The 25,784-nt window shown below is 41.3% G+C and overlaps 3 protein-coding genes and 1 long non-coding RNA gene across 5 annotated transcripts in view; 2 read left to right on the top strand and 2 right to left on the bottom strand.

Annotated features, from left to right (window-relative positions):
* Positions 1-351: 351 nt before the first annotated feature.
* On the bottom strand, positions 352-1,265 carry tmem126a (transmembrane protein 126A). Its single transcript, XM_061899613.1, has one exon. It carries the CDS (start codon positions 1,106-1,108, stop codon positions 494-496), a length of 615 nt encoding a protein of 204 aa, XP_061755597.1. The 5' UTR covers positions 1,109-1,265; the 3' UTR covers positions 352-493.
* A 3,899-nt stretch (positions 1,266-5,164) lies between these two features.
* LOC133553639 (dual specificity protein kinase CLK4-like) lies at positions 5,165-16,525 on the top strand. 2 transcript variants are annotated; one of them, XM_061902089.1, is made up of 13 exons: positions 5,165-5,324; positions 9,851-10,011; positions 12,084-12,336; positions 12,897-12,993; positions 13,263-13,329; positions 13,413-13,529; positions 13,609-13,775; positions 13,887-13,981; positions 14,077-14,206; positions 14,285-14,367; positions 14,446-14,525; positions 14,605-14,695; positions 15,921-16,525. In XM_061902089.1, the coding sequence occupies exons 2-13, from the start codon at positions 9,851-9,853 to the stop codon at positions 16,086-16,088; spliced, it is 1,509 nt and encodes a 502-aa protein (XP_061758073.1). In that variant the 5' UTR covers positions 5,165-5,324; the 3' UTR covers positions 16,089-16,525. The 2 variants fall into 2 exon arrangements, with proteins under 2 accessions (XP_061758073.1, XP_061758074.1); XM_061902090.1 differs by lacking the exons at positions 5,165-5,324; positions 9,851-10,011; positions 12,897-12,993 and having other exon boundaries at positions 12,247-12,336.
* Positions 16,526-17,547: 1,022 nt separating this feature from the next.
* LOC133553636 (collagen alpha-1(XXIII) chain-like) overlaps positions 17,548-25,784 on the top strand; it is a 409,393-nt gene continuing 401,156 nt past the window's right edge. The window contains 2 exon segments of the mRNA XM_061902087.1: positions 17,548-18,075; positions 21,158-21,227. Of these exon segments, the coding sequence (XP_061758071.1) occupies positions 17,797-18,075; positions 21,158-21,227 (349 nt within the window). The 5' untranslated portion in view covers positions 17,548-17,796.
* LOC133553637 (uncharacterized) overlaps positions 18,580-25,784 on the bottom strand; it is a 42,572-nt gene continuing 35,367 nt past the window's right edge. Inside the window, exon 3 of the long non-coding RNA XR_009806966.1 lies at positions 18,580-18,717. This is a non-coding gene — a long non-coding RNA (uncharacterized LOC133553637). The remainder of the gene's footprint in view (positions 18,718-25,784) is intronic.

The raw sequence follows: 25,784 nt of genomic DNA, 5'->3' as shown, positions 1-25,784 counted from the left end.
AGCGTGGTGCAGTGGAGAGAGTGGCCGTGCGCAACCCGAGCGTCCCTGGTTCAATTCCCACCTAGTACCAACCTCGTCACGTCCGTTGTGTCCTGAGCAAGACACTTCCCCCTTGCTCCTGATGGGTGCTGGTTGGCACCTTGCATGGCAGCTCCCTCCATCAGTGTGTGAATGTGTGTGTGAATGTGGAAGTAGTGTCAAAGCGCTTTGAGTACCTTGAAGGTAGAAAAGCGCTATACAAGTACAACCCATTTATCATTTATTTATTTCAGTAGGCCTTTAAATATTTCCGTGTGGACACCACTGAGGTAAAGAAAACGATACAAAACATAGGAGCGAACAAAGTCTAAATGATCTTTTATGCATTTTATTTGTCATTTCTGTGAATATTTTCCATTGCAAATGTTGCGTGTTGATCCTTTAGAGTGTCTGGAAGTTGTGTACTAGAACACACAATAGTATGGAAAAGCATAGAAGTAGTAAATCTGACATTTCAGTTTTGCAGTCCCGCGTTCCGTGAACCCAAGGCGACTTCACAGAGTTTGAGGTAACTTTCAAAGGTCCTTGAGCTGAGGAACATACTAAAGAAGACCTGGAGGATCAGAGCCGGCTTAGCCTTCCTCATCACGGGCCTGGAGAGGTCGATGCAGAAGCGGAGGCGGTTGCCTTTCTCCGGCATGGGCGCCGTGTTGAAGCGGCAGGCCAGGCTCATGTTGAGGGGCAGGGCCACCATGAAGGGGTACAGGCCGCCGACCACCCCCACCAGGGCGCCCCTCAGCAGCACGCAGCCCGGGCACTGCGGTTCCCCCGACAGGAGCGGGGCGGTCACCGCGGCGCTGTAGAAGACGCACGTGGACACGAAGGGGAACACGGCCATCGGCAGGCCGGAGGCCAAAGACCCCTGTGTGATGTTCAGGACCCGGCGGTACAAACTGTTGGTGAATATTCCCGACAGAGCGGAATTCATGCCCATGTACAAAGGTCCGTAATACAAGATGTTCTGCTCGAAGTAGGGCAGATTTTGAATATTGTTTTCCAGTAGCTGGGCGATCGCTGACTTTGAGTGCGTCTTAGCCGCCACGCTCTCCTGCAAGTCGTCGTCCGACATCCTCCAGGTTTGGAAAACACCTTCAAAAACAAAATGTCCGGTGGGTTCAACTGTACCTCAACGCACCATGTTTGCAGCACAAGGCAACGCGAGGCCAGCACGTGATTAAGTCCTGAATTCTGTCTGCAAGGAGCAAATGTGGAGTTGTCACCTCAAATGTCTTCCCCCTCATTTACTTCCGGGGTCATGATTAATACAGACGTTTTGTTAACGCTATATTATAAAAATATAACGCTCTATTATAAAAATACAAATATTTTGTTAACACTATATTATAAAAATACAGATGTTTTGTTAACGCTCTATTATAAAAATATAACGCTCTATTATAAAAATACAGATGTTTGTTAACACTATATTGTAAAAATATAACGCTCTATTATAAAAATACAGATGTTTTGTTAACGCTATATTATAAAAATATAACGCTCTATTATAAAAATACAGATGTTTTGTTAACACTATATTGTAAAAATATAACGCTCTATTATAAAAATACAGATGTTTTGTTAACGCTCTATTATAAAAATATAACGCTATATTATAAAAATACAAATATTTTGTTAACACTATATTATAAAAATACAGATGTTTTGTTAACGCTATATTATAAAAATATAACGCTCTATTATTAAAATACAAATATTTTGTTAACACTATATTATAAAAATACAGATGTTTTGTTAACGCTCTATTATAAAAATATAAAGCTATATTATAAAAATACAGATGTTTGTTAACGCTATATTATAAAAATATAACGCTATATTATAAAAATACAGATGTTTTGTTAACGCTATATTATGAAAATACAGATGTTTTGTTAACGCTATATTATAAAACAATACCACTATATCATAAAAATACAGATGTTTTGTTAATGCCATATTATAAAAATATAACGCTATATTATAAAAAAATTACGCTATATTATAAAAATACAGATGTTTTTTTAATGCTATATTATAAAAATATAACGCTATGTTATATAAATACAGAGGTTTTGTTAACGCTATATTATAAAAATATAACGCTCTATTATAAAAATACAGATGTTTTGTTAACGCTATATTATAAAAATACAGATGTTTTGTTAACGCTATATTATAAAACAATACCGCTATATTATAAAAATACAGATGTTTTGTTAACGCTATATTATAAAAATATAACGCTCTATTATAAAAATACAGATGTTTTGTTAACGCTATATTATAAAACAATACCACTATATTATAAAAATACAGAGTTTTTGTTAACGCTATATTATAAAAAATATAACGCCATATTATAAAAATACAGATGTTTTATCAACGCTATATTATAAAAAATATAACGCTATATTATAAAAATACAGAGGTTTTGTTAACGCTGTATTATAAAAAATAAAATTTCAAAAACAACTTACAAAAACACCCGAACCACCTAAACACCTCGTGTCCTAGGGAGGTGTTTAAGGCACGTCCAACCGGTAGGAGGCCACGGGGAAGACCCAGGACACGTTGGGAAGACTATGTCTCCCTGCTGATCCCCCGGGAAGAGCTAGACGAAGTGGCTGGGGAGAGGGAAGTCTGGGTTTCCCTGCTTAGGCTGTTGCCCCCGTGACCCGACCTCGGATAAGCGGAAGATGATGGATGGAATTTACAAACACAAACTATGGGATGACGCATTTACTTCTGGGGTCACGTTTCCTCACGTTTCCTCTTACGTCATCCCATAGCTTGTGTTTGTAAATTGTTTTTTAAATTTTTTTTTATAATATAGCGTTAACAAAACGTCTGTATTTTTATAATAGAGCGTTAGATTTTTATAATATAGCGTTAACAAAACGTCTGTATTTTTATAATAGAGCGTTAGATTTTTATAATAAAGCGTTAACAAAACGTCTGTATTAATGACCCCGGAAGTAAATGGGGGAGGGGGGTTTGTAGGGGGGAAGACATTGGGTGTGACAGAGCCCATTTTGTTGAGTAAAATCTATTATGCATTCCTTATTAAAGTCCTACTGAAAGCCACTACTAGCGACCACGCAGTCTGATAGTTTATATATCAATGATGAAATATTAACATTGCAACACATGCCAATACGGCCGCTTTAGTTTACTAAATTGCAATTTTAAATTTGCGGCGGAGTTTCCTGTTGAAAACCTCGCGGAATGAAGACGCGTGTTTGTGACGTTATTGGTTGGAGGGGACATATTAGTGCAGCACCACTTACGGCTAAAAGTCGTCTCTTTTCATCGCATAATTACACAGTATTCTGGACATCTGTGTTGCTGAATCTTTTGCAATTTGTTCAATTAATAACAGAGAAGTCAAAGTAGAAAGGTGGAGGTGGGAAGCTTTTAGCCTTTAGCCATACAAACACACGGTGTTTCCTTGTTTAAAATTCCCGGAGGTGAAGCTTTACTATGGATCAGAGCGGTCAAGCGAACATGGATCCCGACCACTTGTCAACCGGCAGGTTTCGGTGAGAAAATTGTGGTTAAAACTACTTCTGTCGTGCAGCTGTTGCCGTGACTAATTCCTTCAGAGACTGGCGTCAAGACACCCGTGGACACACCCCTCCGACTATCAGGTACTATTTAATCTCAGTAAAGCACTAGCAACACAATAGAAAGATAAGGGAGTTCCCAGAATTATCCCAGTAAATGTGTCTAAAAACATCTGAATCGCTCCCACAGAAATCTCCTTTTTTTTCCCCCCTAGTCCTTCACTCTATATTTCCTCATCCAGAAATCTTTCATCGTCGCTCAAATTAATGGGGAAATCGTCGCTTTCTCGGTCCGAATAGCTCTTTTTGTTTGAGGCTCCCATTATAAACAATGTGAGGATGTGAGGAGCCCACATACAGGTGACATCATCGTCTGCTACTTCCGGTACAGGCAAGGCTTTTTTATTAGCGACCAAAAGTTGGGAACTTTATTGTCGATGTTCTCTCCTAAATCCTTTCAGCAAAAATATGGCAATATCGCAAAATGATCAAGTATGACACATAGAATGGACCTGCTATCACCGTTAAATAGGCCTTTAAGTATTACACCAGTGGTTCTCAACCTTTTTTTCAGTGATGTACCCCCCTGTGAACATTTTTTTAATTGAAGTACCCCCTAATCAGAGCAAAGCATTTTTGGTTGAAAAAGAAATAAAGAAGTAAAATACAGCACTATGTCATCAGTTTCTGATTTATCAAATTGTGTAACAGTGCAACATATTGCTCATTTGTAGTGGTCTTTCTTGAACTATTTGGAAAAAAGATATAAAAATAACTAAAAACTTGTTGAAGAATAAACAAGTGATTCAATTATAACTAAAGATGTCTAGATAGATAGATAGATAGATAGATAGATAGATAGATAGATAGATAGATAGATAGATAGATAGATAGATAGATAGATAGATAGATAGATAGATAGATAGATAGATAGATAGATAGATAGATAGATGGATAGATAGATAGATGGATAGTACTTTATTGATTCCTTCAGGAGAGTTCCTTCAGGAAAATTAAAATTCCAGCAGCAGTGTACAGAGTTGAGATCAATCTAAATAAAAGTAAAAAGTAAATAATGGGGGTTTAAATGGAAACACAATAGAGAAATATCACAATAACAATAAAAAATAGAATTGAAAAAAAAAAAAATAACTACACATAGAAGTAATCATCAACTTAAAGTGCCCTCTTTGGCATCTTCACAAAAAAATAAATCTTTAACATCAATATTTATGGAACATGTCCACAAAAAATCTAGCTTTCAACACTGAATATAATTTATTTTCACACTTTATGAACTTACATTCATATTTTGTTGAAGTATTATACAATAATTATACTTATAAAGGATTTTTGAATTGTTGCTATTTTAAAAATAATTTCAATCTCACGTACCCCTTGGCATATCTTCAAGTACCCCCAGAGGTACAAGTACCCCCATTTGAGAACCACTGTACTACACTGTAAAATACTTTATTGCTCAAACTTGTAACATAACACAGAAAACGAAATGACCTGGAAGACTAAACTCAGGGTATTACAACTCGGGTCACTTGTCATGGGCGTGGTTAGTCCCTGAATCACGTGACCATAAAAAGCATTCCGTCGGTGTTCACAGCATTCGCCATCTTTGATAAGACTTTCGTCGACGACGTCTGAGGAAATCCTGTCTTTGGAGCGCTGATAGGTGTATTCCCGGGACATAGTGTCCATTTAAAAGAGGTAAGGTTGACACATCGATGATTTTTTTGAGTACCCGTTTTTGTAATTAATGATGTACGCTCACTCGGGACGGCTAGATGTAGCCAGTTAGCTTCTCCAAGCGTTAACGACAAGGCCCCGACATGGTGGCGTTTACAACAAATACTAACGGCCAACATTGACGTTATGTAAGTTATTTACGTGCATTAATATTAGTAGTTTGAACATCGAATAATTATACAAATTGGGTTGAAATGCACAATATAAAATTGTCGTGCTGGTCTAGGTGGGCCTAGAAAATAGATGACGTCAGCCACGATCAGGTTTCAACCAGTTCCAAGCACGCCACATAAGTACGATTGTATTCGTGCTAATTTGTTTTTTTTACGAAAGTTATTAACTGTTTATTTCTGTTTCTAAGCCTCATGAGTGTTTTGGACAAACGCAATATGTGTTGCAGTTAAAGGGTGTTCATAGCATGCGTATCATGGCCGTCTTTGTGAAGAAAGAACACGCAGTTCTCCCAGTGGTCGATAAAGGCCTACTGAAATGAGACATTTTTATTTAAACGGGGATAGCAGGTCCATTCTATGTGTCATTCTTGATCATTTCGCGATATTGCCATATATTTGCTGAAAGGATTTAGTAGAGAAAATGGACGATAAAGTTCGCAATTTTTGGTTGCTAAGATAAAAAGCCTTGCCTTTACCGGAAGTAGCAGACGATGTGCCCGTGACGTCACGGGTTGTAGGGCTCCTCACATCTGAACATTGTTTACAATCATGGCCACTAGCGGTGAGAGCGATTCGGACCGAGAAATAGACGATTTCCCAATTAATTTGAGCGACGTTGAAAGATTTGTGATGGACTAGGGGAGGGGGGGAGAGATTGCGGGGAGGGAGGGGGGAGATTGCAGTGGGAGCGATTCAGATGTTATTAGACATATTTACTAGGATAATTCTGAAAAAGCCCTTATCTGCCTACTGTGTTGCTAGTGTTTTAGTGAGATTAAATAGTACCTGAAAGTCAGAAGGGTGTGTTGACGATAGAGTCTCTTGAGGGAAGTCCCGGCAGCTGCAGCAGGACGGAAGCTCCGCTGATGTCTCCGGTAAGAGGCGACTTATTACCACAAATTTCTCACCGAATACTGCCGGTTGACATGTAGTCGGGATCCATGTTCGCTTGACCGCTCTGATCCATAGTAAAGCTTCATCTTCGGGAATTTTAAACAAGTAAACACCGGCTGTGTTTGTGTGGCTAAAGGCTAAAAGCTTCCCACCTCCATCTTTCTTCTTTGACGTCTCCATTATTAATTGAACAAATTGCAAAAGATTCAGCAACACAGATGTCCAGAATACTGTGTAATTATGCGATTAAAGCAGACCACTTATAGCTTGGATCGGGCTGGAAAGTAATGTCCGCCACAACCCGAGACGTAAAACGCACGTTTCATCATACCGCGACGTTTTCAACACGACACTTTGCGGGGAATTTGAAATTGCAATTTAGTAAACTAAAGCGGCCGTATTGGCATGTGTTGCAATGTTAATATTTCATCATTGATATATAAACTATCAGACTGCGTGGTCGCTAGTACTGGCTTTCAGTAGGCCTTTAAGATACTTACCGTATTTTGACGTGAAGTTTATTTTTTGTATTTAATTATAGTGCACTATACGTGCCTTTATGGAAATGTACATATTTTCACATTACATACCCATAGGGTTGGGTATCGATTAGAACCGGGACTAACTTTCCGATTCTCCCAAAATCGTTCCAAAGTTTAAATTTCGATTCCTAGTTTCGATACCCAGTCCGCCCGAAACGGAAGAAGAAGCCGCTGAACACCAAAGAAGAAGCGCCCACTGCCGGAAGTGTTAGCATAGCCGAGCCTATGTAGCCGAGCGAGTCAGTCAAGCATGGATAGCGGGCGTCGGCGGTCGAAAGTGTGGCTTTATTTTACAAAAAAAAAATGAAATATCGGCGAAATGTAACACGTGCGACAGGACTGTTTCGTGTTTAGGAGGGTACACGTCGAACATGATGAAGCACCTCTGAGTTCATGGAGTACAAATAAATGCGTGTCCCGTCTTCGGCAGGAGACACTATCTGTCCAGAACGCTCACGCATCCTGCCTGAGCGTGTTATGGTCATTTTCCTAAACAAGAACTGTCTCTGATTTTATACTGTACCTGCTGCTAATCTGGACTGGGTTTTGCAAGTTTCTTATTGTTTATTTTAGGGATGCACCGAAATGAAAATTTGTGGCCGAAGCCGGATAAAATTTAAACGCTTGGCCGAATACCGAATAATGAATGTAGTTTTTCACAATTTTTTTTATATTGCATAAATAGCCTAGAATAAATATTTAGACATGTTTTTCAAATGAAGTAATTTTTTATTGAATATTGACATTTTTTTAATAATCCAGTTGCCTTTGCTTTTCAAAAGCACAAAGTTTTTCATTTATATTAGGCCTTCAAACAAAACATGCATTCAAAAAAAAAAATAAAGTGCATTAAAGTGGATAAACCCAAATCAAATGAATTGTCCTTTTGGCAAAAGTCTGCTTAGCCACAGTAGATATGCTAATAATGTAAACAGAAGGCTCAAGTAAATCTCAATAAGTGTGTGCTTGTAACCTCATACACTTATACAGGTACACAACATATCCCAACGTCACCGCGTCAAAAAATTGCGTCACACGCCACTATTCGGCCTTCTTTTTAACTCATTCCACCGAAGGCCGAATGTGGCTTTTGTTCCCATATTCGGCCGAATATATTCGGTTACCGATTAATCGGTGCATCCCTAGTTTATTTGCTTTTCTGCACCAGGTTAGCCCATCAGTGGGAGCACGGTAACATGTTTAAGTACCTGCAGCATCACACACTTACGTGTAAATGTGTTTTTATGAGGTTTTCAAAAATAAAGCTCTCTTCATGAAAGTGTACTACCCCTGTGAAAATGTATTCATAATTTGTAATATTTATATTCAAGTTCATAGATTTGATATTTATATTCTAGTTGAAAACAGCCCTGTGAGGAATTTATAGTGAAGTTCATAAAAAGTTAATAGAATTAAAATTGATGGAGAATGTCAGACTATTTCATTCAGAATGACTGTAGGTTAGCTCGCTCGTTTAAAATATCCTAAACTTTTTTTGGACTGCCTTTTTTTTGTTTTGTTTTTTAAAGAAAGAATCGCAATCGAGATTCGTCAGGAATTGGAATCGAAACAAAGAATTGGAATCGAAACAAAGAATCGGAATCGTTCGGATTCAAACGATACCCAACCCTACATACCACTAGAGCAGTGTTTTTCAACCACTGTGTCGCGGCACACTAGTGTACCGTGAGATATTGTTTGGTGCTCCGTGGGAAATTATGTATAATTTCACCTAATTGGGTTAATCATATTTTTTTTGCAAACCAGTAATTGTGCTGCCAAGAGCTCGGCAGAGTAACTAATACTCTTCCATATCAGTAGGTGGCAATCACTTTGTAGACTTCAATCAATCAATCAATATTTATATAGCCCTAAATCACAAGTGTCTTCAGGAACATGATTTGTCTGATCACAACATGCAAATGACAGTGGGAGGCCGCGTGCAGGTAAATAAGGTATCTAATGCCATCTATCCATTTTCTACCGCTTATTCCCTTCGGGGTCATGGGGTGCGCTGGAGCCTATCTCCGCTACAATCGGGCGGAAGGCGGGGCACACCCTGTACAAGTCGCCACCTCATCGCAGGGCCAACACAGATAGACCACATTCACACACTAGGGCACATTTAGTGTTGCCAATCAACCTATCCCCAGGTGCGTGTCTTTGGAGGTGGTAGGAAGCCGCAGTCACGGGGAGGACATGCAAACTCCACACAGAAAGATCCCGAGCCCGGGATTGAAACCAGGACTACTCAGGACCTTCGTATTGTGAGGCAGACGCACTGACCCCTCTTCCATCGTATCTAATGCTTAAAGAAAAAAATTAACAGTAGGCATTGAATCTTGGGGATGGCTGAACTGGCTGCAAAGTAAACATATACAGAATGCTGTATGACAACAAAGACTTGCAGCGCGTGGAACAGACAGCATCCACAAAGTACATGACAATAAACAAAATGGGAGCGCCAGACAAGAACTAAAAACACTACACATGGGAAAACGCCAACAAACTTTAAATAAGTCGCAGCGTGATATGCCAGGTCCTGGCAGTACACCTACTTTGAGACAAGCTACAGTGCTGCATGGTTGATTATGGTTTGAATTAATATCCTATCATTGCAAGAACAACTTTTTACTGTCTATTGGCTGCTGAGTTAATTTTTTAAATGTTTTTTGCTGGTGGACTTTTTTCAATGAAACATTTTTTTTCCGCGGCTCAAAAAAGGTTGAAAAACACTGCATTAGACCAACTTTACATGTTTTTCAAGATTTTTTTTTTGGACCATGAAAATCTCCCCAAATATTTTGCTGTCACGGTTTTGTCAATCGTGTATACCATTTTGTAAGAATCTGACCCCAATGTTTCGTGTTCTTTTCAGATGCGCCATTGTACACAGCTGCACTCACCGGGTGTTTGGCTTGACGAGTACAGCTGGGAGGAAAGAATGGACTTTCGCAAACGAAAGATGCGGGATTCGCACAGTAGTGAACGAGAAAACAAGTACAGAAGAAGTAACCGACACTGCAAAATTAATGATGGGTAAATAGCCGTGTTGTGTTCAGTCATTGTTAGCCATTGTGTTTTTAGCGTACCTATCATGTATGATCATTAGGGTGTTATTGTCAGTAACCTTGTGTCATATAAAAAAAAATGTCATTTATGGTCTAGTGTACACCGCAATAGGCACCTCTTTTGTAACATTGTATTATTTTTATTAGCTGCATGTTTTCTCTTTTAATAAAAGAGGATCTATGATTATTTTAATCTAAGCCTACTAGACTGTATGTCTTCAAGATGTACATTTGTGGAGTCGTTACCAGATTGCAAATGAACCAACACCACACCCTTTTCAAACGTGGCAGCCATTTTTCCCCCAGAGTCAAAAATAAACTACTTGAACCAAATCGATTCATCCTGTGAAAATATTAGGTACACATCTCAATTGATTCAAACCTGCATAAAAGAGCTGCTTTTAGCAATATTTGTGCCTCTACATTTCACACGTCAGTGTTCTTGTACGCATGCATAGATTAGATGGAAAATAACACTTAATTTTTCTTGTTTTGTCACAGCCTAAGGCAGAGGGTGAGACATGTTACCCCATTTTAAGAATTAATCAAATAGATAATTCAACACATTGAGTTAAAGTGCCAAAACGGCCCGGAGTCAGTTGTCAATATAACAGTGTGCAGCTTTTTAAACAGCACAAAAATACTTTTGTTATAGAGGGAGTTAGATTTTGTGTTTTATTTTCTTTGCTGATATTTTAATGTTTTTTTAAATACACAAACAGGGTTGATTTTTAGCACTTTCTTTCTTTTCTTTTTAAAGGAAACATTCTAAAATTCTTCTACATTTTTTGTAACAGCCGAATGAGCAGCACATGTATAGTATTAGATATTTATGAACAAATCAGTCATCCTTGGTCGTAAACACATGCCTAAAATAACTCAAGCTGTGTTTAAAGGTCTAGGATAAGATTGGAGCAATTAAATGTGTATGCTTTATTATCCGACTAATCGTTAATATGTTGACTAATCGACTATCAAAATAGTAAGTTGTAGCACATATTTAATCATGGTTTCCCCTAAACTGCTAAGTTACCTGTGGAGGTGTGGTCACCATGACAGTCATTTGCTATAATGATACAATTTTCTTGTCGAATGCTCATAATTTATATATTTAAAACAAATGTGTTATTAATTATGGTCTTTTTTTTTATCGTTTTGTCATATTTCCAGTTGTTGCTGCTTTTTGTACAATGTACTTTATTGAGACTTTTAAGTGTTTACAGACTTTAAATGACTTTTTTCAAATTTAAAAACAACTATCAACAAATATAGCATCTTCTACTGGTGTTATACATTGTAGTCGTGTTTATAGACTACTATTGCAAGAACACATCCGTAGGGTACGACAGGTTAGTTATGTACACCTCTGCTAATTATTTTATCACTTTTTAACATTAAACACTAGAAAGAAAGAAATATAGATTAACTTGCAACAAAGAATAATAACTTTTTGGGTCTTTAACAGAACAGATTTGAAGTTTATAAATTTGTAATAAAAAAAAAATCTGCAGTCCTTATTTAAACTAAACATTTTTGACCGACTTGAACCATTGGAAGCTAAAATATAAAGTTAATTAAGCTCAATAAATAATAAATAAAAAATGATCAGCAACTATAACTCCGTAGCACAGTATACAAAACGCTTTAACCTACAAAACATCCATCCATTTTCTAATGCTTGTCCCTTTTGGGTTGCAAAGCAGGGTTCAAAGCATGATACTGATAAAGCATGTTGCATGCATGATCACAAGGCGTCGCACTGCACTCCTAAATGAGGGCCTGCCTCACTACCTGAGAAGAATTGCTACAGACGTGTATACCAGGCAGTCATTTGTCTTATTTTGCCCGAATGATTATTTGTGACCCAATTTTTATTTGTTATTGTGAGAAATAAGTTATTTTAAACTTTCATTGGTAACATTAGTCTGCCAGTGGTCTTGGTGGTTTTTGTTTTGAAAACACGTTTGAGCCGGTGACATACAGCAGCTTTAACTTAACTTTTTTGTTGTTCTTCTGGGGGATTTTATAACTGTTTAACAGGCTCTTCCTGGAGAACCGGTGTTTAAACCACAGTCTTGAATCGCGTGGGAGGCCAATCATGGACCACAGTTTGGAGACGGCCTATGCAGAGGACAGCCGTGATTGTTCCCTCAAGGCCAGAGATCGCGACTGGCACCATTATAGCAAGTCGTCTGGACGCAGCGGGCTCAGCGGCCGCAGTCACAGAAGCAGGCGTAGCAGGCAAAGAGACAGAAGGCACAGACGTAGCCACTCTCGCCACAGGTCCTCATCGGTACGAGAACTTCTTTTCCCTTTTACTTCTTCTGTCTGTACCACAAACCATCATCAGGGCCATTATCACTGGTGTATAGCCTTTGCTAAAACCAGTTTATTTTTATGTCATACTAAAATGATTTCTAGTACTAAACATGTGTAGCATAGGTGTTAAGGTAATGTACTGGAAGAGGATTTAATACTAATGTTGTAACTGTAAGCTTGTAATGAAATATCAAATGAATGATGCTGTTTTAAAGACATACATGTTATCAAGTTCACTTTTTTCCTGTGCTACTCTGAGAAAGTCTCTCATCTGAAAATCTTGTTGCCATGTTTTTCTTCTGTAACGCACACTATGTGGTGGCTGGCGCCCAATTTCTCGATGGGGCTGAATTTGAATTTGCTGCGCCGTCCATTCGCCTGGCGGTGTTACTGAACGGACCGAAACTGTGCACCCCCGCAACTCCCCCTTGGCCTGGTTGAATGAATGACGATGTCGCGTTTTGGTGGCCTGGTGCTGGCTGGCTGACTGATGGGTTATTGATGTGATGGCGGATTGCGACGGTTCGGATGCAGAGGAGGAGCCATCGCCGCAGGAAAAGATCCAGGAGTGTTGAGGATGATGACGAGGGTCACCTCATCTATCACAATGGAGACATGCTGAAAGCGAGATGTATAGAATATACACTTTTTTTCTACTGTTGTTCACATTTTGTTTCTCTCACACTCTTTTCTGGTGTTTATTTCTAAATATTTCATAGATTTTCATGTATTTTGTCCATTAGATAACATGCTACTGCACCTGTAACATAAACATTGAATTGTATGGCATTATTCTCAAGCCAGTTGAAATAGTATAGTTTAAACAGTGCAGAGCAGCCACAAAGTAATGTTTCACTCATCACTGCATTGTGTCTAACTTCCTTTTTTTATCTTGTGTAGATGAGATTGTGTGTACTCTCGGAGAGGGTGCCTTTGGGAAGGTCGTTGAATGCGTTGATCACCTAAAGTAAGAATGGATTCCGCTACTTTGAATCTTTTTCCCCGTCTTATTTATTGTCCGATTTTAATTTTTTCCCCCCGTGTGTCTAGTAATGGTGCTCGACTGGCTCTGAAGATCATTAAAAACATTGATCGCTACCGAGACGCAGCAAAGTCTGAGGTAGCTGTGCTTGAACAGCTCAAGTCTCTGGACTCCCAGGGCAGATAGTGAGTGTTTACACACACAGCGCTAATGAGTTAGCAACACTTGACAAACCAGATACTTAGTTTTCTTTTTCTTTTTTAGTGCGTGTGTCCACATGCTGGACTGGTTTGACTATCACGGTCATATCTGCATTGCCTTCGAGCTGCTTGGTCTCAGCACTTATGATTTCCTCAAGGAGAACAACTTTCAGCCTTTCCCCATCGAGCACATTAGACAAATGGCCTACCAGATCATCCACGCTGTAAAATGTGAGTCACTCGGGGTGATTTTACTTTTGTTGTTTTTCAAAAGAGCTGCCAAATTGTGTGCCACTTCCCCACACCAGGACTAACTGGTACCTTTTCCTCATCCATTTTTAGTTCTCCATAAAAATAAGCTCACTCACACAGACCTGAAGCCGGAGAATATCCTGTTTATTGAATCAGAATATGAGCTTCGGTACAATTCATCAAAGGTAAACATGTTTTTACTCTTTCTTAATATTTATCATTGTTGTACATTTATACTTATTGATGCACTTTGACAAAGATGACCTTGTTTTATCTCTAGAAACGAGATGAAAGGACATTGAAGAGGCCAGACATAAAAATAGTAGATTTTGGAAATGCCACATATGAACATGAGCATCACACATCTGTGGTGTCCACACGTCATTACCGGGCCCCTGAAGTCATTTTAGGTATATGAAGATTTATTTAACATTTTGAAATAAAGCTGCTGTAGTGAGCAATTTTTGAGTGTCCATTTTGATTTACAGATCTCGGCTGGGATCACTCTTGTGATGTGTGGAGTGTGGGCTGCATCCTCATTGAGTACTACCTCGGTTCAACTCTTTTCCAGGTTTGTGGCCATCAGGTGCTTAAAAGAAAGGAGACTCACTCAAAAGTATTCACTACCTTGTTTTGCTTTCACATTTAGACTCATGACAGCAAGGAGCATCTTGCAATGATGGAGAGAGTCCTGGGCCCTATTCCTACAAACCTCCTTCATAAAAGCAGGTAAGGGAAAAACTTATATTTGGGAGAAGGCCAACAAACAGCATTTGTTACCATGGTGACTTTGTTTTTGTTTATACAGGAAACAGCGGTATGTCCACCGGAACAAGCTGGACTGGGATTTTGACAGCTCATCTGGCAGATATGTCAGGAAACACTGCAAACCACTCAGGGTGAGAATGTCCTTTTTAAACCACCAATCTTGTTTTGACTGACTGGCTAATGCACATAGAACTAGAACCATGTAGAAGCCATAGAATACTCAGACTAATTACATTGAGCTTAAGTACCTTTAAGGGCCTGTCCCCACAGAACTGTTTTTTGGTGGAATTGTGAAATATGTACAGTTTCAACTTTTTATCCTGATGCAAACCGTTCAAAAACCAAAGTTTTTGAAAACTGGCTCTATATGCCACTTCCCTCCTGTCCTGTTGCTGCCCCGACAGGAGAAGGCATGCTCAAACTCTGTCAACAGAGCTGTGATTGTCATGTACAGTAGTTACTATTAGGTCTGTGGTAACAAAACCATCAACTAGACATGCAGTACAGACACATTTGACAAAATACATGTCATTATTTTAAATACAATGTCAAGCTCGGGCCACTAGAAGAACAAGTGTTGGTCTCCTTTACTACTGTACACTACTACTAAGAGAGGTGTTTTACCGTTATTTACTATACTATTATGTACTAGTGACGGTCAATTTTGTAACTTTTTTTTGTGCAATGAGAACAAGACTGTTGGTTGTGCTTTGGTTTGGTATTGGACACTATTCCTCTTTTCAAATAGTGCACATAAAGTATTAAAAAATAAAATATTACATCTATATTAACACATTCCCAAAATCCTCTTCTTCACTTCCACATTTGCACATTCCTTCATGTTCTTCATTCTGTATTCTCTGCGGCTGTTGTGTGTCTCGAAGTCATTGCGAACACCGTTAACCAGCTTTGATGTAGCTTAACAAGGAGCTTGTAGATTTAAGTATGGTTAAACCTACATAAGCACATTTCTGCTTTCAGTAATCTGCGCCAAGAGGTAAATTATCGCTTGTGTGACTGTGGGCTTTCTAGGGAAGAAATAGAATGAGGTGAATTTCAGTAGATGAAGAATCTTCAATACCACTCACAGCGAGGCATGTATGATGTCATTTGCAACCCGGAAATGTTCCGCATTGATGGACTCGCTGTTGATAGGACACTGTTGGGCACTTTTTTAAATGTATTTATTTACAATTAGCTAATACTTTGATAATACAATACAAACAAGTTGCAATGGTAAAGTCCAAGTTGTATACATTTGTTTAATCTTAAGAATTGCAGGAAAACGTCTAAGTCTGCCTCCGTTCTCCATATTGTTTTGTAATTTACAATTCCATCTCTTCTCCCTCCAAATAGCGTTACATGATGTCTCAATGTGAGGACCACCAGCAGCTATTTGACCTCCTAGAGAAGTTGTTGGAGTACGACCCCGCCAAGCGCATCACACTGGACAAGGCCCTCCAACACCACTTCTTCTCCTGCTACCAAAAGAGCAGCAGCAGTAGTTCCAGTAACAAACACTGAGCACCTTGTCACGTAACCTCCGAACCGTCGCCATCTCCCAACAGAATGCTCAGTCCCAGCCTCAAGGTCCTCCCTCTCTGAGAGAGGTGGGCTTATGCCGACTGTATCAGTCCCCTGCTCCACTTTGTCAAGAACATCCCATCATTTGTTCTCAGTGTATATATTTATTTGCCATACTACAGTCTCTGGGTGCTCTGATAGAGCTGCAGGTTTTTATTTTGTTAATCATTGTTTAAATTCTCTTTCTGCATTGTACAGTTCCTAAAATGTGTTAACCGTTAAATTTATATGCATTTGTATCACCAGCTTTGTATTGTAAAAAGTTATTTGAGGGCATAGAATCTGTATATAGGATTTTTCATATATTTTTGGGGGTTTTGACTGGTTTTGCTGTTTGTTGTATGTTTTCTCAATAAATGTGACCAGTTGAAGCATCATTCAGTTTCCTGTCATCACTTTAGAACAGGGGTCAGGAACCTTTTTGGCTGAGAGAGCCAAGAATCCAAATATTCTAAAATATATTTCTGCAAGAGCCATATATTTTTTTCGACACTGAAGGCAACTAAACATGTGCATTTTTAAGTAAGACCAACATTTCTAGAGTATAATAAGTCTCATTCTTTGTAATATTGTTATTCTGAAGCTAACTGGAGGGGGCGTGGTATGCGGGCCTGCAGCCAAGCGGGATGTGCCAGGACCGGCCTCCAAATCAGCGACAGGTGCGTAGACGGCCCACCTGGGCCTTGTTATCTAATCACCTGTCGCCCTGTTATAAGCAGCAGCCAGGAAGAGAGACAGGGTGGGGCTGAAGCCAAAGTGAGAGCGAGAACGAAAGAGAAAAAGACAATTGCTGGAAAGCAACGGAGAGACTTATTGAAAAATGAAAAATATTGCAACCCTGAAACAGGCTCTCATGTTGGTGCTTGGTGGTCTGAAGAACCCCCAGGAGGGCAAGCCCTAAACTAACCAATAATAAATAAATCACTTTTACCCTTAATGTAACTTCCTGAACAAGTGCGGAAGGATGGATGGATTTAAATGCATGAGCATGTTTTATATTTTGAACGTTATTTTTAACACTTTGTTTACAAGTGGAATTATTCATTACTTATCGTGTTAAGCAACGTCCGCTCAGATTTATCCGAGAGCCAGAATCAGTCATCAAAATCTGGCTTGCGAGCCATAGGTTCCCTACCCCTGCTTTAGAACCTGCAGTAGTCCGGTCCATCCACACGGTGGCAGCAAAACGCTTTTTGAAATTACATGACTGAATTTGAATTAGAATGCAAAACAAGTTCGCAGCGCGTCAATTACAACCTAGTAAGTGACTTCAAGTGTACCTAATATTGTGTCTGAATGGCCGTAGTCTTAATTGGAAGTGTTGATTACAAACCATTACGTCATGGCCAATCTGCGTCGTCCCACGTGGTCAGGGGGGGCGGTCTTATCCGGAGTTGAACACTGAACTTTTAATGAGGCAAACAATTGGAAGCATCGGCAGTTGCTGGCTTGAGTCACACCAGGACGCTGCGATCTCCACAATAACCGCCGACTCGCATCGTCCTGGGATCCGCCTCTCCAGCATCTATTTGCGGTGTAAAGCCGGTGCTCAAGCCGGGGCTCCGTAGTACTCGATGTGGATGTAGCGCCGTTTTCAGACACAGCAACTTTTATTTCAACTATTTTTTTTTAAAGCGGGATTTCAAGCATGGACTCTTTCGGCGACTCTGCGCGGGACAACAACAACAAGCCCCCCGCGTGTCAGTGCGCACCCAAGCCGGCTGTCTGCCGCTGGTCCCCCGGTGCGCCCCTGGCCGTGTGCACGCTGCTGTCCCTCTGCTCCGTCAGCCTGTGTCTGCTGCTGGGACTCAAGACGCACCGGCTGCAGATGGAGATGGACCGAGTGCCCGCCTTCCACCCGCCGCTCGGGGCTCTCCTCAACCAGGACGGGAGCCTGAGCGCCTCCGTGGGGAAACTCCTGGAAGAGGTACTGGTCAGACTTCTCATCCTGACTTTACGCGCTGTGTGGTGTACTTTTACGCACGCGGTTTTCTGGTAATTGTGTCCCAATCATGCAGACTTGCATGTGGGCAATTAGTTTGTTTTAAGTGTAATTAACTTGACAAGAGGGCTTCACGGTGGCAGAGGGGTTAGTGCGTCTGCCTTACAATACGAAGGTCCTGCAGTCCTGGGTTCAAATCCAGGCTCGGGATCTTTCTGTGTGGAGTTTGCATGTTCTCCCCGTGACTGCGTGGGTTCCCTCCGGGTACTCCGGCTTCCTCCCACTTCCAAAGACATGCACCTGGGGATAGGTTGATTGGTAAAACTAAATTGGCCCTAGTGTGTGAATGTTGTCTGTCTATCTGTGTTGGCCCTGTGATGAGGTGGCGACTTGTCCTGGGTGTACCCTGCCTTCCGCCCGATTGTAGCTGAGATAGGCGCCAGCGACCCCGAAAGGGAATAAGCGGTAGAAAATGGATTAGATTAGATTAGATAGTACTTTATTTATTCCGTCAGGAGAGTTCCTTCAGGAAAATTGAAATTTTCAGCACAATCCCATTCAAGATCAGACAAACATTACAGGGAGACAGAACAGGATCGCTGACGGGTCTGCCGGCTTCCAGCGCCCCTTACAAAAAAGATGAGATACAGGTAAACAAGGGGGGGGGGGAGAAAAAAATGGAAGTTTAAAATCAAATTTAAAAAATCAGTCTTAGCCTGGGCCCTGAGGAGGGGGTGCAGACAGAGGCCAGGGGAAAAAAACAACAACTCATAGCCATAGTACACATCCCTCTTACATGTGTGTAAGAGGGAAACATCAAACATCAAAGAACACAAAGGACAGACATTAAAGGATGGATGGATGGAACTTGACAAGAGGGCTGATGACGGCCGTGAAACTAACCACTGTTCTTACACCCAATGGGGAGAAGACTGAGACCTGATTTTAGGAATATTTGAAATATTCTGCTTAGTTGTGTAAGGCAGGGGTGCCCATTACGTCGATCGCGAGCTACCAGTCGACCGCGGGGGGTGTGTCAGTCCATCTCCAGCCAGGCTTTTAAAAAAAATAGACCTAAAAATGAGTGATCATCAATCTTCACCAAGACGTCACTTAAATGACATTCACGGTACCGGAGGGTCTTGTGAGATGACGCTGGCTGCTGCAAGATCATTATTATGAAAATATGACCGAGAGGAAGGCCAGAAACACTTTTTATTTCAACAGACTCTCGCGCCGTACCTTCCGTCAAAACTCTAAAGGCCGACTGCACATTTCCTATCTTCACAATAAAAGCCCTGCTTCATGCTGCCTGCGCTAACTAAATACAGAGTCTTGGAAAACTGGCGTGCACAAGCGATCCCTCAGAAAGCTGGCGTGCACGTCACTTGTGCACGCCAGCTTTCCGAGACTCTTTAGGAAATGTGCAGTCGGCCTTTAGAGTTTTGACGGAAGGGACGGCGCGAAAGTCTGTTGAAATAAAAAGTGTTTCTCGCCTTCCTCTCTGTCATTTTTTCATAATAATGAACTGGCAGCAGCCAGCGTCATCTCACAAGACCCTCGGGTGCCGTGAATGTCAATCAAGCAAGCTACGGAATTTGCCGCCAATGTTTTTCTTGTAAAGTGTATGGAAGCTGGATGAATTAGATGCCAAAAAGCAACCACTTTCATGTGGTATTGTACAGAAAGGACAACTTTTTTTTTCCTCCATTTGAAAATGTGGGCGTTATCATCATTACTGTCTGATTCCAATCAATGCAAGTCATCAGAATCAGGTAATACACCAACTTATATTCTTGTCTTTGTGAAAGAAAGACATCTATATGTGTTACACATGCTTGTATTATCATTAAACACATTTAACTTGTTTACAAAAATGTCTCTTTCATAAATAAATAAATATAAATGATATATATAAATGAGGTAGATCCCCTCGAGTTGGTCAATTGAAAAGTAGCTCGCCTGCAGAAAAAGTGTGGGCACCCCTGTGTTAGATCCACTATGGACTTGACTCTCACTATTATGTTAGATCCACTATGGACTGGACTCTCACACTATTATGTTAAATCCACTATGGACTGGACTCTCACACTATTATGTTAGATCCACTATGGACTGGACTCTCACACTATTATGTTAGATCCACTATGGACTGGACTCTCACTATTATGTTAGATCCACTATGGACTGGACTCTCACACTATTATGTTAGATCCACTATGGACTGGACTCTCACACTATTATGTTAGATCCACTATGGACTGGACTCTCACAATATTATGTTAGATCCACTATGGACTGGACTCTCACACTATTATGTTAGATCCACTATGGACTGGACTCTCACTAGTATGTTAGATCCACTATGGACTGGACTCTCACACTATTATGTTAGATCCACTATGGACTGGACTCTCACACTATTATGTTAGATCCACTATGGACTGGACTCTCACAATATTATGTTAGATCCACTATGGACTGGACTCTCACACTATTATGTTAGATCCACTATGGACTGGACTCTCACTAGTATGTTAGATCCACTATGGACTGGACTCTCACACTATTATGTTAGATCCACTATGGACTGGACTCTCACTAGTATGTTAGATCCACTATGGACTGGACTCTCACACTATTATGTTAGATCCACTATGGACTGGACTCTCACTAGTATGTTAGATCCACTATGGACTGGACTCTCACTATTATGTTGGATCCACTATGGACTGGACTCTCACTATTATGTTAGAGCCACTATGGACTGGACTCTCACACTATTATGTTAGATCCACTATGGACTGGACTCTCACTATTATGTTAGATCCACTATGGACTGGAGTCTACAAACTTTGATTGATATTAGCATTTATGACATCTTTTTATTATAAGTTCCCGAAACAATTCTAACAAAGTCCCAGGGTCCCTGTGCCTGGGTCTCCTGGTTCAACATCCTCACTTAGCTTAGATTTCCCATCCAATGTCTTTGATCTTTTAACTGCATATTTACTTCTGCTTTGTGCCGTTCTGTACTTTTCTTGTAATGCTCTTTGTTTGTCTGCAGAAAGTCATGATGCTCCTGCCAAAGATGCGATCAACGCGAGATGTCGGCCAGGAGTGCGTCTGTCCACCAGGTATGTGTGTGTGTGTGTGTGTGTGTGTGTGTGTGTGTGTGTGTGTGTGTGTGTGTGTGTGTGTGTCAATGCCAATCACTGTGAATGGGTCAGACAGCCAAAAAAGCCCATTTTCTCTGAACTGGATGTATTTTTTTCCTCTTTTCGGCGTTGGAATCTTTAAGTATGATCCGAGCTCTTATTTTGACAGCAGCAGTCAAACACTCCTGTCAGTGAGTGGGAGATGCTCTCTTTGATCCGGTTGGATTCCCAATGCAGAGAACAGCATTGCCGTGCACGTTGTGTAAGGGAAGTGTTGCATGTTGTATACACCTCATTGTGTGTCGTTGGTAGGTTGGCAAAAATTCCGGGAACATTCAAAGTTGGAAACATTGAATGCAACATGCTAGATCTTGCAGTACAATTATCAGCTTAAACAACATGATTGAATGCAAATTCAGTTGTACTAGTGTTTCTGGAAAATAAGAGACCCAAACACCCACTCGTGGCAGTGCGATGTGGTCCGAAGAACCCACAACACACTGCCACGAGAGCCCGGATTTCTGGGTACAACACTGTTTTATTTTCATCAATGTTGAGAGGCTTTTGCTTTCCAGCAAAATATATTTCTCTTCGTTCGTGTCTCTCTCTCTGGCTCCCACTCCAACTACCTGTCTCATCCCGGCTGCTTCTAATAAAGGCGACAGGTGATTAGATAGCAAGGCCCACCTGGGCCATCCACTCACCCGTCGCTGTCTTCGAGGCCGGTCCTGGCACACCCCATTCCGTGGCATGCCACGCCCCCCTCCACAAGGTCATACCATGATTTTTAATGTACATGTATATAGGGGTGTAACGGTACAGAAAAATTCCGTACCTCGGTTTAGAGGTCACGGTTCGGTTCATTTTCGGTACAGTAAGAAATCAACAAAATATACATTTCTGGGTTATTTATTTAACAAATATGTAAACAAGGGCTTTATCCTTTTAACATTGGGAACACTATAATAATTCTGCCCACGTTAAACTGCCTCAAGTTGTTGCTTTTGATTAAATAAAATGAAAAAACCTTTCTTCTACGTATAAAAAGTTTAATATTAAGCAGTTTCCATTGAAACTGTTTGTCAACTCATCATGCTTAATTTATTACAGCATTTCGGAAGCCTGTAGTTGACTTTTATTATGTAAATGTTATATTTTTGTCAACATGTGATAGCAGGGACCCTGCTATTCAAAACTAGGCTGCTACATTACTAATGATTCATGTAACTAGAGCTGAAAAATAGTACAATTGCAATAGGAGAGACTATCCATCCCTGAACACCATGGAGTTCAAGTGAAATAACAGACAGGGCTTAGCTCGATTGGTAGAGTGGCCGTGTCAGCAACTTGAGGGTTGCAGGTTCGATTCCCGCTTCTGCCATCCTAGTCAATGCCGTTGTGTCCTTGAGCAAGACACTTTACCCACCTGCTCCCAGTGCCACCCACACTGGTTTAAATGTAACATAAATATTGGGTTTCACTATGTAAAGCGCTTTGAGTCACTAGAGAAAAGCGCTATATAAATATAATTCACTTCACATCACTTCACTAAAACACGCACACACACACACACACAGGAAAATGAGCTAACGTTACGCTAAAAGCTAATTAGCCCTCACCTTAAGCCTATACTGTGAGCTAGCTGAGCTGCAGTTTAAGTTTCTAGAAGGTCAACGGGCTCACAGTGATGTTTGTAACAGTTGTGACTGGGAAGTGTTTAGTATAATTTGGGTAGAGTCCGCTCCTCCCCTGCTAGACAAATACCTGCTCGATGCTAAAGCATAGAATACATCGTTCAGAAGTCTGAAAACGCACTGCTGATTGGCTTTGTATGTAACCAATCAGATGGTTGTGTGGGCGGGACAATGAGGCAGAGACAGAGGCAGAAAGCAGAGCAGCTTGTGAAGACTTCTGCTTCCGAACTTGTTCGGCACCCCCGTACCGAAACGGTCCGATACAAATACAGGTAGCGTTACACCCCTATATGTATAGCACTTTGTTGTGGTCGACATCAGTGGTCCCCAACCTTCTTAATGTAGGCATTCTTTTCAGGGACCGACTTTCCACTTGTGCCAGATAAACACAGCAAGAATACGTGCATAAGAAATACGACTCACTATAGCAATGAATTGGTGTTTTTTTGCAATCAGGTGCAGATTGAAATCAGCCTTTGGCTACAATCTGTCACTTTTCTGTCTGTTCATTAATGTGCATTGTATCATGTCCCAAAGTCAGAACAAATATAACAAATGGCAACTTCCCGTTAGGAGTTTTATTGTACATCTATAAACAAGCTCGTTGGTGTGTCTCGTGCACAGGTGTCAAACTCAAGGGCCGCGGGGCAGATCTGGCCCTCCACGTCATTTTATATGGCCCGCAAAACCCTGGTAAAAATGTTTCAGATAGATAGTACTTTAGATAAATAAACGATAAATGGGTTGTATTTGTATAGCGCTTTACTACCTTCAAGGTACTCAAAGCGCTTTGACACTACTTCCACATTCACACACACATTCACACACTGATGGAGGGAGCTGCCATGCAAGGCGCTAACCAGCACCCATCAGGAGCAAGGGTGAAGTGTCTTGCTCAGGACACAACGGACGAGGTTGGTACTAGGTGGGGATTGAACCAGGGACCCTCGGGTTGCGCACGGCCACTCTTCCACTGCGCCAGATAGTACTTTATTTAATCTTTCAGGAGAGTTCCCTAAGGAAAATTGAAAATAATTCAATAATCCATCCATCCATTTAATACCTTGAATGTTTTTTTCTTGCTAAAGATATTAGTTTTTTTGTAGTTTGACAGGGAAAACATTTTTTTCCATCCATCTTCTTCCGCTTATCCGAGGTCAGGTCGCGGGGGCAGCAGCCCAAGCAGGGAAGCCCAGACTTCCCTCTCCCCAGCCACTTCGTCTAGCTCTTCCCGGGGGATCCCGAGGACAAAATAAAATGAAACGGCGGGCCACATCTGGCCCCCTGTCCTTGAGTTTGACACCTGTGCATTACAGCAGGGGTAGGGAACCTATGGCTCTAGAGCCAGATGTGGCTCTTTTGATGACTGCATCTGGCTCTCGGATAAATCTTAGCTGACATTGTTTAACGCGATAATTATGAATAATTTCACTGGTAATCACAGTGCTAAAAATCCATCCATCCATCCATCTTCTTCCGCTTATCCGAGGTCGGGTGGGTCGCGGGGGCAACAGCCTAAGCAGGGAAACCCAGACTTCCCTCTCCCCAGCCACTTCGTCTAGCTCTTCCCGGGGGATCCCGAGGCGTTCCCAGGCCAGCCGGGAGACATAGTCTTCCCAACGTGTCCTGGGTCTTCCCCGTGGCCTCCTACCGGTTGGACGTGCCCTAAACACCTCCCTAGGGAGGCGTTCGGGTGGCATCCTGACCAGATGCCCGAACCACCTCATCTGGCTCCTCTCCATGTGGAGGAGCAGCGGCTTTACTTTGAGTTCCTCCCGGATGGCAGAGCTTCTCACCCTATCTCTAAGGGAGAGACCTGGAAACTCATTTGGGCCGCTTGTACCCGTGATCTTATCCTTTCGGTCATGACCCAAAGCTCATGACCATAGGTGAGGATGGGAACGTAGATCGACCGGTAAATTGAGAGCTTTGCCTTCCGGCTCGGCTCCTTCTTCACCACAACGGATCGGTACAACGTCCGCATTACTGAAGACGCCGCACCGATCCGCCTGTCGATCTCACCATCCACTCTTCCCTCACTCGTGAACAAGACTCCTAGGTACTTGAACTCCTCCACTTGGGGCAGGGTCTCCTCCCCAACCCGGAGATGGCATTCCACCCTTTTCCGGGCGAGAACCATGGACTCGGACTTGGAGGTGCTGATTCTCATTCCGGTCGCTTCACACTCGGCTGCGAACCGATCCAGTGAGAGCTGAAGATCCCGGTCAGATGAAGCCATCAGGACCACATCATCTGCAAAACGCAGAGACCTAATTCTGCGGCTAAAAATAATGTGCAAAATATAAAACATACTTATGCATTTAAATCCATCCATCCGTTTTCTACCGCACCTGTTCAAGAAGTCGCATTAATGGTAAGAAGTATTTTATGTCACGATGGGGGGGTCGCAGCTGGCTGCAGGGTCGTTCCCCCAGGAAGGCCGACGGACTACTCGGGACATGGCATTTAGGTAAAAACATGATTTCATTTCAACTAAAAAAAAGATACAAACAAAAATCGCTCACAGCGGAGGCACAACTTGGGCTAAGGAAGAAAGCTAACGCATAAACAGACTATGAACATCAATCAAACAAAACTTACTTGGCATGGCATGAAGCACAAAACTATGGCAAGGCATGAAACAAGTCAGCACAGGGCGACTGACTGGCAAAGACGAGCTTAAATACTGCCTCTGATTAGTGCTCGGGAAGCAGGTGAGCGGGCATTTTGTCCACCAGAGACAGGTGGACAAAATGAGTAACCAAGGAAACCAGACAAGGGAGTGGAAAAAAACAGGAACTTAAAGAGTCCAAAGGACAAACAGCACATGGCCAAACAAAAA

Source organism: Nerophis ophidion, linkage group LG05 (genome assembly GCF_033978795.1).
Source record: "Nerophis ophidion isolate RoL-2023_Sa linkage group LG05, RoL_Noph_v1.0, whole genome shotgun sequence".
NCBI classification, from domain to species: Eukaryota; Metazoa; Chordata; class Actinopteri; order Syngnathiformes; family Syngnathidae; genus Nerophis; species Nerophis ophidion.
Note: the sequence above shows the minus strand (reverse complement) of the source record. Positions and strands in the feature narration are given on the sequence as shown.